The sequence below is a fragment of the Epinephelus fuscoguttatus genome, linkage group LG20 (genome assembly GCF_011397635.1).
Source record: "Epinephelus fuscoguttatus linkage group LG20, E.fuscoguttatus.final_Chr_v1".
NCBI classification, from domain to species: domain Eukaryota; kingdom Metazoa; phylum Chordata; class Actinopteri; order Perciformes; family Serranidae; genus Epinephelus; species Epinephelus fuscoguttatus.
Window position 1 is genome coordinate 16,291,467 of NC_064771.1, and position 14,144 is coordinate 16,305,610.

Consider the following 14,144-nt stretch of genomic DNA (forward strand, 5'->3'; position numbering starts at 1 on the left):
ATTTCATGTGAAACTTCTGAACACTATATTAAAAAATGTACAAGTGATTTTCTTTGTTTACATTTTACCTTTTGCTTGTCTTTTGGGTGTGTGCATTTTTTTTATATATATATAAGTCATCACAGGTTTCTACTACACTCACACTTTTTCTTCTTCATGTGTATTACTTGGTGTGATTTGAGTGAAATAAAATAAAGTGCAACGTCACAACACCTTGGAAATGAACTTCACCTCTTCAAACAATACACACCCATTGGGTTTGAGAGGTGGTGGGTCGGGGCAGCCTTTCATATATGGAGATGGGGTTTCACATTTCATAACAGTCCTTCATTGGAGGTGGACAAGTCTCCATTTTATCTGCCAATAGAGGAGGACAGGCGGAGTCAGGTGGAGTGGCAACAAGCGAGGTTACCACTTGACTTTGCTTTCAGGACATTTGCAAACTTTTTAAGGATCTTCATCAATTCATACCACAAGGTATTTGTCACTTCTTTAAAAAAACAATACGGCATATTTAATTATTTCCAAATGCATAGATTGTCTGTAGTGTAATGAGTTGCCAGTGGATTAGACTTGGGTGTTTTATTTGCCTCCAAAAAAAGGCATACGTGGCATGCAGCGTGTGTGTGTGCGAGTGTGTGTGTGTGTGTGTGTGTGTGTGTGTGTGTGTGAGACTATACGGTCCGGAGAAATGTCACTGCCAGGTCAGTGTGACTGAAGTGAACTGTCATGAATCCAGTGGGACTGATAATGTTAGGAAAAAAGTGGTTTGCAACTTTGCAGAATGTGAACATTGTGTTACAGCCGCTGTTAAAGTGCGATAAATCACACCAGTCAAACAGAAACTGCGCTCGATGACAGGAGCACACTATTGCATCAGCCTAGCCTCTCTTTCATTTTTGCATAAAATTAAAAAACCTAAGGAAATATGTGATTAACCTGTTTGATGGTGGGTGGAGAATGTGAACATTTGCCACGTGTTGTATTTGTCAGGCCATGAAACGTGGATCAATAAGATGATCCAACGTTATTTCATCAGCTTTGTAAACCTGTAGCATTATGTCCTGTTAAATGCAGACAACGCATGCTATGTCAATAAATAAAAGAAGTGTAAAGGTCCCACTTCCACTGTTAACTGCGTGTTTAATTTGACATCGTACTGTCACACGTGTTGGAAAATTCTTAAGAGGATCGCTGTTTGGGCTTATGCTGCGTTCAGGGCTCCGCCTGTGTGTCGGAGTCAGCGGTATTCAGTCCTGAGGAGCGTTTAAATTGAGCTGAAAGCTGCATATCGTTGTCGAGTTGGGCTTTGGTTGTGAAATGTCAACAATGTCCGCAACCCTGTCATTACAGAATTACAGCAGTGGTGGAAAGTAAGCAAAGTAAGTACATTTATTGGAGTACTGTACATAGATAGGCTCTGCATTTCCTTTAAATTGTCTAATTGATGAACTTCTTTAGTCATTTATTTAGAAAAGGACACATTTATTGTTCCTATCTTTTGAAATGTGATCATTTGCTAGTTTTATATTATTGTAAATTTAATACAGTTTGGGGTTTTGTGGAAGACTTCATTTGAAAGCTCTGAAAAACCTGTTTTATATCATTTTATAGACGATTTATTGATTAATTACAAAACAACTTGAAGGGGCGCCATTTTTATTATTATTATTATTATTATTATTACCAATAATCATTAATACAACTACTACTAATGATAATGATATAAATATACTACTACTACTCATAATAATAATAATAATAATAATAATAATAATAATAATAATAATAATTGTTACTATTATTATTATTATTATTATTATAATGTGCTTTATCCGGCACTGAAAATAACCATTACTCGCAACAGAGCCTGTGTGTCCGTGCTAACTATAGTACACAGATGTCCTGAATGCATCAACTGTAGTAGGTGGGGTGCGGTTCATTGTATTGCATCACGCGGAAGAAACAAACCCACAGCCACTCCACCAATAAACGGCCACAACGCGCGGGCGGTAAGTGATTTATCACATTTACGGCGTGTATCTAACGCTGTCTGTTAAATTATAATTAAACATTTGCGTCTTAGTATTTATGTTACATTTAATCTGACAAACTGAAACAGAAGCTGAGCTCGCGCCGTGGTTGATAGCGTAACGGTAGTGACAGTCCTAACAGTAGCTACACGTGCTCGTTTCCTTCTTTGAAAGCACCGAACAATTAAACGTTATCGCTGAAAACTCTCCGTTTTCCGCTAGCTTTATTGTTTCTTCATTATCTTCGCTGAAGACATTTGTCTGCGAACAGGTCAGTAGGTTCATGAGAATTGTCAAAGTGTCACAGTGAGTCCAGACAAAGACAGATGGTGTGTAGGAGGATGTACTCAGCCATGTTGTAGCTGAGTTACCGCGCAGACAGGCGACAACTGACTTTATTTATTGACAGTGGAGATGTTACGTACATTTGTTAGGAACGAAGTGCTTCAAGTACTTTGAAGTATGTTTGGGAGATGTGTGTATTGGACCCGTCTAACAGTTGGTGTAAACGGGTATTATTTTACACCCGCGTTAATACAGGCGGATACAATTAGTGTAACTAACCACCTGGTGGGTTATCTGTCTGCTGCACTCCCGTGCCAGCTCATCTGTTACACACCTAGCTTAGACAAACGCAGTCAAATGCATTGCCCTTGCAGCAAGTCCTCATTGATTTGAATAGGGTGGAAACATTTTGGAAACACTTCCTACTATAGCACGTTTCAATTCATCAGTATCAAAACTACAGCCCCCAAAATGTCCATCAAGTTAAGTCAATATTGTTAAGAGATAAAACTGGACATGGAGGATTTATATTGGACTGCATCAGTTTTACCTCGTTGTACCTACTAAATTGGCAACTGAGTGTACATACACACAGCACCAGAGCACCAGAATAAATCTGTGAGACAGTATCATTGCTGAAGTCAGAGTAGTAAATCTATTTGTGGTACATCACAAGTAAAGGGCCATGAATGAGCATTTAAATCAATCAATTTAAAAAATCAACAGGACAGCTGCATTAATCATCATTCATGATCAGCCACAGACTTTATCAGAAAAGTTGTTGTATGTACTACTTCACACTCTGACCCCTTTCTCTTTTTTCCTTTTATCCCCTCCTCTCTCAGATGGAGAAGCAGCCCCTGCCAACAGATGATGACAAGGCAGGAACCATGGAGTCGGAGATGGACGGCTACGCTGGCGAGGAGAGCCAGCAGGGCTCGTCTGAGCCTGCCGCTCGAGCAGGATGGAACAGTAAAATAGAGTATTTCCTGGCTCAGGTGGGATTCAGCGTCGGGCTCGGCAACGTCTGGAGGTTTCCATATTTGTGCCATCAGAATGGAGGAGGTCAGTATCACTATTATTATTGTCACCCATGTTAGATGGCTGCCACAGGATCTGGTCCTAGGGGTCCCATGGGACCAAACACAAATGTGTGTGCAGAATATTTAGTCCGTATGAGTCATCACAGGACGAGCATGTAATAAGAGAGAGTGCCAGAATGTATGTGTGCATTAATTGCCAACTATAGGTCTCCAAATCAGAGCAGTACATTATTTAACATAGTGTTTATAGATGTATAAACTATCTATAAACAACTCTAAACACTGCTGCTCTGAAGTCCAGTGTTCCAGCAGCTGGTTTAATATGTTGCTATGGGAAACTTAACTCTATAGCCAAATGAGGACACCACAGTTTGATCAAAGTTTGGTTCCAGCTGCCACAAGTTGAAGAGTTTAAGTCTTTGGGGACTGATGTAGATTTTCTTTTTGGCTTTTTGGCAGTTGACAGTGATGAATCAGACGGGAAGTGGGGGATAAAAGCATGAATACGTCATGCAACACTTTCCACCTTGGATTGAACCAGTTATGTTGCATGCTCTGTAACCATGCAGTCACCAAAGCACTTCACAGTTTAGATGAATATCACAGAAACAGCTTCATGTGTCTGATTTGTAGCCTGAAGGATGGATTTGACATATTTTCAATAGAACATTGTGTTGCAGGCAGCAGTAAATCAGAATGATGTGGGATTTAAATAATAGTCTCGCACACACATCTGCTCCTCTTTTGCATAATAGTTGAAGCATCAAATTGTGGTTCTCGTTTACTAACTGAATGCTGGTCACCTCTCCTCCTCAGGTGCTTTTCTCCTCCTGTACGTGCTGCTGATGCTGGTTGTGGGCATCCCCTTGTTCTTCCTGGAGCTGGCAGCCGGTCAGGCCATCCGACAGGGCAGCATTGGAGTGTGGAAGTACATCTCCCCCAGGCTGGCAGGGATCGGCTACTCCAGCTGTGTGGTGAGATACTAACTGTTAAATGATTGACCCACCCTCTACTGCTGTAAAGATAGGTTAGTATCATATATTCCAGGCGCCATTTCTGCTTCAGACAGTAACTTCCTGTTTGCCAGAACACCTTTTGACACCATGAGAAGCACATGACTACTGGTGTATGTGTAGGCCGAGGGAGCAATAGCATATTTATGACATGGTAATGATATTTTAACAGCTACTCCTTAAAACCTTATATAATTTTTTCATGAACCTGATCATCTTTTTCTCAAATGTCCTCAGGTGTGTTTCTTCGTGGCTCTCTACTACAATGTGATCCTTGCATGGAGTCTTTTCTACCTTGGGAACTCGTTCCAGTTCCCTCTGCCTTGGGAACAGTGTCCAGAACAGGGGAATGTAACAGGTACACACCGCCTTTAACTGCTAAGTCATGAGGAGTTATTAAATTTAAAATACATTAGCTATGTGTTGATACAAAAGGAGTAATTGATCATCTTTTTTCTCTTTACACCAGTAAAAGAATGTGAAAAGAGCTCCCCCACATCATATTTCTGGTACCGTAAAGCTTTGGATATCACAGACTCGATTGACGAGACAGGCTCTTTCAACACTTACATCGTCTGCTGTCTGCTGGCGGCCTGGACCATCGTGTGCCTGGGAATGTTCAAGGGTATCAAGACCTCTGTCAAGGTAACTGTGTGGTCTGTTGTGGCTCCTGCTTTTCAAAGTGTTGATTTTACTTTTCAGTAGATTGTAATAAGAGCTAATACTTTGAACATCGCAGTTTTAAATAACCGATTGGTATGAGTCTGTTATGATATGCACATAGGAGTCAGAGGGTTGCAGGACAAACTTCTGTGTGTGTTTGAAATGTTGCTGGGAATAGCTGGTGTGACTTTTCTAGGAATCATGTTTAATTGTTTTGCTCCTTAAACACTATTATTTTGAAATATTGCTTAGCGATTCGTGAGTTTTGATGGCATTGTTTCCTTTGGAACTAGCTGAGCATGAACTAACAAAAATGTGGAGAGAAGCCCTCGATGAAAAACACTGACATGCTGAGAGAATTGTATCCTGTGCGTGCTCCACTGGGCATTCCCAGTTAGGTCAAATCCCAGTCATGTGTTGGGCTTAGATTTCAGGGTCATTGTGCGTGAATGAATCTCTCTGGAATGTCTGGCTCAGGTCTTGACCCATTTCAAATGGCTAGTGCTTGGGTAGTTTTGTAAATAAGCATTTATGTAATGCTGTGTTGCCTGTTTTCTGTGACACATATGAGCAAGTTCAGTCTCCGCCAATAGACTTAAAATTATAATAAACAACAAACCTGTACCTTATGTTCTGTCAGGATGGCATTCAAGCCAATAGCCAGAAAAAATGGTAATGTACATTTTTGCAAATCATGGATACGCTACATTTGCATTTGTGGTTTTGTTTAGGCACAAAAACCACTTGGTCAGGGTGCGAAAAAGACAATCTCTTGGCTTAAAATACCCGGTTTTGGCAGCACATCCCAGGAGGAAAGACAGTGATATCTCCTTAAAACACAATCGCTTTTCATGGCACTATCCCGGCAAGAGACACAGCAATGTCTTGATCAAAAACAACCGCTTTTTGTGGCACTATCTTGGCTGGAAAAACAGTGACAGGTTGCTACAAAACACCCAAGTTTGGTGCCTAAAAAGCTGCTGGAAAAAAGTGACGAGGTTGCTAAATCACAACTGGTTTTGTTGATGGTTGGTCTTGAACAGTGGCCTGCAGCTTGGTAGGCACCTCGCCTCGTTGACTTGGTATCCATCATGCTCTCAACCTACCAATAACAAAGTCAGCTCATGTAGTACGTCACTTTAGAAACATCGATATGACATGTACTAAACATACAGATGTAATTTTCGTGGTTTGCAGAAACGTACTCTGGTGACTGGGCTGTGGCATTTAGTATTACAAGCCATTTCTGGTGGTGGCTCATGTTAACTTAACAAACACAGGAATTAAACCCTGCCATGAACAAACATCCTGTATCAGGTGTGGAAGTAACTATCTACTGTATTTAATGTTTAAAGCTACCATCTGAGGGGAAGTTTAATACCCCTCAGGCTGACATCAGGTGTTTCACGCAATTACTGAGTTAATCATCTCAGATTACAGGGGCCATATGTTCGGTGTATAACAAGCAGCAGGCTTAACACTGAAGATTAGGTGAAACGTCAATTATCTCAGTGGGGGAAATGGGTTGTTATAGCAGCAAACTAAGTAGGATTCAACAGGGAACTTATTAAAACACAGGTTATGTAAGCACATTAAATGTGCCTCAGCAATTTAAAGTCCTAGAGTATTTAGATCCAGTATTGTGACATATTTGCTGTTGGTAGAAGTTTGCCTTCAGGGGTTTTTACCAGAAAGCTTTTTTGGTTAGGTTTAGAAAAAAGATCATGGTTTGGGTTAAAATTAAAAGATTTCTGGCAGAACGCCCTGTAGGCAAGCTTCTCCCATGAGCAACATATTTCTGAGTGAAACAGGATAGGCAGGCGGGACGCTGTGAAAATGCCTTGCTCATAATCTGGAGCTGTCGTAGATTCCACTTTCCTCAAGTTCTATCCAGCGGGCCTGTAACCAGAATATTTTGGGGAAACAGAACAAGGTTTGAGGTGCCGAACACCCATGTTAACGTAATCATTCTTTGTCACTTACTAGGTGATGTATTTCTCCTCCATCTTCCCCTACGTGGTGCTGTTCTGCTTCCTCGTCCGAGGGCTCCTGCTGGACGGGGCCTTGGAGGGGATCACCCACATGTTCTACCCCAAGGTACCTGCAGATTAAATGTCTGGTTGAGTGTAGCGGTAGATGAATATTTTCCCTGACACCTGTTGTTCCCTCTGTACATTTCTAGCTGGAAATTTGGGGAGACATACAGGTGTGGCGGCAGGCGGCCACGCAGGTCTTCTTTGCCTTAGGCCTCGGCTTTGGGTCCATTATCGCCTACTCCTCCTACAACCCCAAGAACAACAACTGCCACCGTGATGCCTTCACTGTCTCAACTATAAACTTCCTCACATCCGTGCTGGCCACTCTGGTGGTGTTTGCTGTGCTTGGCTTCCGCGCCAAAAACAATGTCAAAGAATGTGTAGTCAGGTATGTTTAATCAGAGCTGGATTATGCATTAAAAGACCTACACTACATGATGACTTAATTCTCTTTGCGTCGCACACAGTATTTTGTTTGCCTCAGAACTTTATACAGAACTTGATATGTCTCATTGCATAGTTGTATGTTCACACTTGTGCTGTCTTTTTTCTTTCCTTAGCAATATTAAGGAGTTATCCGAGCAGTTTCGCAGTAGTAATGTGGAAAAAACTCTGATGCCAAGCTTCGACTATTCTGATCCCAGTTCTGTGGCTCTGGAGGACTACAGAGCCTGGTTTAACCAGTATGGCAGTATGGTCCCAGGCAATTTAACAGACTGTGACCTGGAAAAAGAGATGCAGCAGGTGAATATTGAGGGTTTCTTTTTTGCTGTCCTGGACTGTTTGTATTTTGTGGACTGTGCATAAAAGCTAAAGCTGGCACTCTTGTTTGTGTGCAGGGCGTGGAGGGCACAGGCCTCGCTTTTATTGCCTTCACAGAGGCAATGTCACTCCTGCCGGGCAGCCCCTTCTGGTCAGCGCTTTTCTTCCTCATGCTGCTCAACTTAGGACTCAGCACCATGTTTGGCACTATGGAGGGCATCCTCGCCCCGCTCACCGACCGCTTCAAAACTCTGGCCAACAACAAGACCAAACTCACAAGTAAACACCTTTTTGACCTTTTTTTTTTTTCCTTTTAAGGAGGAGAATCCCAACTCATGCAAACCTCAACGTCACATTAACTGAATTAATTTGGTGTTATTGCTTGACCTCAAGTCCAAGTGGCATTTAATAACTACGATTATGTGGACTAAATTTAATTTAATGAATTAAAATGTTTGATTCAAGGGAGATGGACTAAACAAAAACTACAATTAAAGCTACAGAAGGTATGTTTTTAGAAAACAACAACAAAAAAAACAACCTTTAAGTCATATTTGCTAAACTCACTAAATCCTGATAGTAGTACATGAGACAGATAATTTGTAAATTAATCATGTTCCTTTGCTCGTAGATGCAGGGATTGACACTGCGTTAGAGACTCCGTCTGGCTCTGACTGGTTGTTTTCTTTCAGGTGCAATGGATTTTTGTAAATTCGATTATAAGCACTATGAGGAGCCAGAGGAACCAGATTATTTTTCAGATAATCTGTCCCACACACTACTGTCAGGATATAGTGACGGTTTCAGCAAATATGACAAAAAGCAAGTTTTTTTTTTTTAAATTACCTACTGTAGCTTTAAATGCTATTGGACAGTAAACTCTAACTTTACCTCACTGCTGGCAGACATCTCACTCTGTCATTCTGCCCTGGAAAGTTACAGCCAGTAGATCAGTGTCTTGTCACATCTCATGGAGCTGAGACTAAACAGTGTTTCCTGCCAACCCAAGAGTCCATCAACAGATTTTACTGACACCTTCAAAGAGGTGGAGCAAAATTAGCAAACAGGCCTTGTGGAGTTATTCAGGATATCTCTGTGCTTGATTGTTGTGTATGCTTTCTTTTAAAGACACTGATTTACTCAACGTGTGTATCTTGTTGCAGTTTTCAGCTGCATCCTCGGCTTTCTGATCGGCCTGCTCTTCACCCAGCGCTGTGGGAACTACTTTGTGACGATGTTCGATGATTACTCTGCCACCCTGCCCCTCATCATCGTGGTGGTCTTTGAGTGCTTCAGTGTGTCTTGGCTATATGGAGCTGATAGGTGAGGTCTATTTTCACACTATAGGTAACTGCCTTAACTGCATCAACTAATCAGTTCAGCTCTCTGAGTCTTCTCAGTGTATGAATATGTAATTCCTGAAGGTTTACCACTCTGTGTTTCTGAAGGTTCCTCGATGACATTGAGGGAATGCTGGGCTGGCGTCCCCATGTGATTTACAAGTACCTGTGGAAATACATCTGCCTGCTCGCTATGCTGGGGCTGCTGGGCGCCACCACCATTCGCATGTTCATCAAACGCCCCACTTATCTGGCATGGAACCAGGAGAAGGTATGGAGAACTGTATTAAAGAGAAAAAATACACTCTTAAGAGAAGGTTCATACCTAAATCAAAAATATATTTCTTCCTCCTTACCTGTCGTGCTATTAATCGTTATGATTGTTATGGTGTGAGTTGCCGACTGTTGGAGATATCAGCCATAGAAATGTTTGCCTGCCCTTGAATATAATGGAACTAGATGGCACTTGGCTTTTGATGCTCAGCACCAAAAAAAATACATTTGAAACACTTAACAGATGTCCCTTTCCCGAAATTATGACTGGGTTACTCAAACCAATCTACTGACCTTGTTGGGAGCAGTTTCATGTAGGAACTGTTTTTTTCCTACTGAACGATAACTGCCAACTGTGTTACTGCGCAGAAGGAAGTGTGCGCCTACTGCTAGCTCATCTAGCACATCTTGTTCTGTCATGAGCATGAGCTTTTCGTTAGGGATGTCCCGATCCAGCTTTTTCACTTCCGATCCGATACCGATATTACAGCCTTGAGTTTTGGCCGATACCGATCCGATCCAAGCACGTATTATACATATTCACTTATTTTGTTGTCAGTCATGTTAGAAAAGGTTTGATCAAGCAAAGAACAACTACTTAATCAGGTTAGTTAGAATGATCCACAACAGTTGGTATGAGAAACTGACTTGTTTATTGTTAACAGGGTTAAATAAATAAACTTTAAACTTGAACGTTAACATTAAATAAAAAATATAGCTGGTTTGCTTTGGCTGCTTTGGCCCCTTAATAAATAGAAAATGAATCAACACAAGAAATCTTTAAAATGTCTAACAATGAAATTAAAATAGCAGCAAGACTCCACACACTTGTGCTTTGCGCCCTAATAAATAAAAAATAGATTAACACCACAAGACACTGTTGGCATTTAACAAACAATGCAGCCTTTCCTTTTCAGTTATTTTAGTAGTGTTTTTGTAGTCCATCCATGGCTCCAGTTTCACTAATTGTGCCCAAAGCAGTGTCATCAGTGCTCTTTACTTAAACAGTAAGAGTGTAAACCAAATAAAAATATCACTCTCAAAAAACCAGAGCAGAAAACAAATAGTCAGTTAACTAAATTGACTGCTACTCTTCCTACCCTCTGTGTATCTGCCGTCTGCATGCTGGCCTGGTGGATTGATAGTAAGAACTGGAGCGGATCACTGGAATGGACTGCTTGAATCACGGAGTGCTGGGCTGGCCGGAAAACCTGGCACGGAGTCCATGAAAAACTGGATCGGAGTTCATGGATCAGCATTTTTCCATGCAGTCCTGATGCCGATGCCCGTTTTTTGCTAATATCGGTGGCCGATACCAATCCGCATATCGAATCGGGACATCCCTACTTTTCGTCCATGAGTAGATGCACGCTTCCTTCTGCACAGTGATACTGTTTGCAGGTGTAGGGTAATAGAAAGAAAATGTTTCCTACATGAAACTGCTCACACCAAGGTCTGTGGATTATCTTGAGTATTTGAGTCATGACTTCTGGAAAGAGACATTGTTGTTGAGTTTAAAAAAATGTTCCAGTTGTTGAAGTCCTTGAAAGATAAATCTGTTTCCTTTTCCTCCAGGGTTCTGAGGAGTACTTGGAGTACCCCGGCTGGGCTCTGGCTGTTTTGGCTTTACTGATCATATTTGCCATGATGCCTGTCCCAGTGGCCTTGATCCACGCTGTTCTGCAGGACCGGACAAAGCGAACGGCCCGAGATACAGAGACTGGTCAGTACAGCATCGTTAGTACTGATGACAAGTGCGACACCCCCATGACCGACATGTCAGACCTTGACCGAATGAACGGGAGCGCTGCTCCTTTTACCTAAGCGCTGGACGTCATGTTGCACAGTGGGAAATGACTCGCACTGTGCAGTCAAATGTTCAGTGGGCCATTTTGAAGGACAGTTGAGTTATCTTGCAGCTTTTAGTGCAGCTGTGGAACAGAAAGCCATTGCAAGGTGGGACAAAAGATTCCTTATTTTAATATTTAAAACCTTTTCCACATTTTTTAAGAAACTTAAATTAAGTCCAAAGTATCCAGAGGACAATATTTAAAAGACTACAGCAAGTACAACTTTTAAAAAGTGAGTAGTATGGGAAATATGGAACTTATTGCTGCATGGTGACATGAGTTACAATGTTCACTGTTTGATTGTTACAGATTTGTTGTCCAAATGAGCAAAAACAATGTGTCCTAGTTTTCAGTGTAAGCCATAGACATCACGCCATAATCTTGCATTAATTTGTTTTGTATGAATCCTTCACTTGTCTGTTTATCTTAAATATCATATATCTGTCACCGTTACAAAAGCATTCATGTGAGATGCACCTCATTATTCAAAGGAGCCATATAAGGGTTGCAGTGGTGTTCTGCAAAACCGTGTACTGTGGTATGAAAATTTAGGGTTATCATACTGCTTACATTTGCTGATCTACGTATTGGGGGGAAAAAGCAACGTGTGCGCCTCCTTTCCTCTCAGACTTTTTACACATACGTCCATTTAAAAAATGGTTTCAAGTTTCACTTTAAAAAAGCATCTGTTCAACTGTTTTCATTCCTTTAAGGGTCACTGTAATTGATAGTAATAATGATACTAATAATCATGTGATACCGTGATACCATGAAGACATGATACTTTCTGAGACGGTTATCAAACCATGAAAATCTCATGCCGTTTTAACCCTAAACCATACAGCCAACTTTTCACTTCTCATTTTGTTGAGGACAGAATTACTTCTCACCATTATCCACAGTCTCCTTTTTGTGTTTAAAGTTTTTGTCGATCAATTTTTTTATCTTTTTTTTTTTTTAAATAATGAGCTTTTTTTACAGCACAGTGAATGTGACGATTGTTTTGAAATGTTTTTAGGCTGGGTGAAAGATTGTGAGTTATGGTTTGAGTTGAGTTACAACCAAGAAAAGCTGAGCCTTAATGAAAACAGGAAAATGGCAGCATCATCATATCTTTGTGTAAGGAACAGGGCTGCAGCTAACGAATGTTGTCTTGATTTGTTTGGTCTGTAACATGTCAGAAAATAGTGACAGATGTAAAAAAAAAAAGTCCAAGGAGATTTCTTTAAATACATTGTTTTGTCAGTCCAAATCCTAAAAAATGTGACATAAATCAGAGAAGAGCATTCTGCCATTTTTGCATCAAAAATCACTTAAACAGTTATCAGTTATCAAAATAGTTGGCGATTATCTTTCTGTCGATCGACTAATTGATAAGTCGACAAATCGTTGCAGTTCTAGTAAGGATCAATAAGTACGGTGCATGTTACTGTCTAGTCAGATGCTACACTTGTTGCTGTTGTTGGATTTTACCTCAGTGCAGAAATAATCAGGACAGCTAGGGAGGGAAGGGAATGGATCCGTTAGTTTGCCACAATGTTATATTTTTCTCAAAGCTAAGCAACAACAGTTGTAAAAATTTTGTGAGACTGTTGCATCAGGAAAGACTTGATAGAGCTATGCTGAGTATTAATATGATATTATTAATGCTACTCACCACACAGAAGCCATGTAATCATGTTTACAACTGAAAACACCTGAGTCACTGTTTTGGTTCTACAGTTTGATATTTTACTGTATGTTGAGGTGTGTGCTGTTTGTTTGCAGGAGCATACTGCAGTTTAACTACACATGTATGTTCAAACCAACCTGAAATCCAACAGCTGCTGTACCAAATCAAAGCATTCAGTTTTGTTTTACAGTGATATTTTAACAACACTTTTTTTTAATTGATAAAAAATTAAGTCAGTCTCTGAACATGTAACTCTCCATCATCTTATGTTGATTACTGTGATATCAGACATTAGCAACAAAATCGCTGTATTTTGAGGGGGAATCATCAGTAGTTTACGCCACTTTGTCAGGTGACGACATGGTACAAATATTAAGGTAATATTGTAATGTAAATATGTATATAGTACAAGTGGAAGCTCTTCAAGAACAAATGTAATTGAAAACATGAGATTTTCTGTCATTTTTTTATTTGTAAATTGAAAGTTTGCATGATCCATTTTTTTCCCGAAGCTCGAGTTTAGGAGGAAACTTGCTGCATGTTTGTTTAAACAGACTCGACCAGGCCCGAGTACTCCTTCACTTCAGAGTTCAGTGCAGTATGTGATGTAATTAATGTGTTTATTTTGTAAAGTATTTTTTTAGACTTGCTTGTTTGGTCATCATAATCTTTTCATGTACATTTTTCTGAAATTGAAGGTGTAGTTTCACATTTTCAGTGGGTTACTATCAAAATGAGCTGATGTTATGCTGTTGAATGTCAGTGTACCAACACTAAGTGCCTTCAGGCTTAATAAGGCTGACGTGACAACATGTTCAAGGCATTCCAGCGTATGTATGGTTTTAAAAAGACATTTCTTTTGATATGTTCACTTTTCAGTAGTGTATGTAGTCTGTAAGTCTGTATAAAATGTTGAGGAAATGTAATATAATGCCACTGCTTTGTAATATAATTTTGCCATTTTAATTAAAATGCTCTTTCAGCACAACAGCATATTGATCAGTCTTCGCTGTTTGACCTCTTACATTGTCACCTGACACGGTCTGAAGTGCTAATTTGTTCAGTGATTTTGGACACTTTTAGAAGAGGATTTTGAGGATGTTTGTTTCCTTTCATCAATCAGCAAGTTACAGTTAGAGATCATAGCTTCAGTTCAGTGTTTTGAGAGCATGAA

General features: G+C 40.3%; 1 protein-coding gene across 4 annotated transcripts; it reads left to right on the plus strand.

Moving 5' to 3' along the window:
- The first annotated feature begins 383 nt into the window (after window positions 1-383).
- On the plus strand, window positions 384-13,960 carry LOC125880824 (sodium-dependent neutral amino acid transporter B(0)AT2-like). Of its 4 annotated transcripts, XM_049563577.1 has the most exons (13): window positions 423-477; window positions 1,354-1,382; window positions 3,164-3,383; window positions 4,178-4,335; window positions 4,612-4,732; window positions 4,844-5,019; window positions 7,024-7,134; window positions 7,220-7,461; window positions 7,634-7,817; window positions 7,913-8,114; window positions 8,999-9,158; window positions 9,284-9,446; window positions 11,024-13,960. In XM_049563577.1, the coding sequence occupies exons 3-13, from the start codon at window positions 3,164-3,166 to the stop codon at window positions 11,270-11,272; spliced, it is 1,986 nt and encodes a 661-aa protein (XP_049419534.1). In that variant the 5' UTR covers window positions 423-477; window positions 1,354-1,382; the 3' UTR covers window positions 11,273-13,960. The 4 variants fall into 4 exon arrangements, with proteins under 4 accessions (XP_049419533.1, XP_049419534.1, XP_049419532.1 ...); XM_049563576.1 differs by lacking the exon at window positions 1,354-1,382 and having other exon boundaries at window positions 384-477; XM_049563575.1 differs by lacking the exons at window positions 423-477; window positions 1,354-1,382 and adding an exon at window positions 1,922-2,012.
- The last annotated feature ends 184 nt before the right edge of the window (window positions 13,961-14,144 follow it).

Bases quoted from the DNA above. Each gene is read 5' to 3' on its own strand.
- LOC125880824 (XM_049563576.1), top strand. From the start codon at position 3,164: ATGGAGAAGCAGCCCCTGCCAACAGATGATGACAAGGCAGGAACCATG. The intron at 7,462-7,633 runs GTATGTTTAATC...TTCTTTCCTTAG, and splicing joins GTCAAAGAATGTGTAGTCAG to CAATATTAAGGAGTTATCCG. The intron at 7,818-7,912 runs GTGAATATTGAG...GTTTGTGTGCAG, and splicing joins TGGAAAAAGAGATGCAGCAG to GGCGTGGAGGGCACAGGCCT.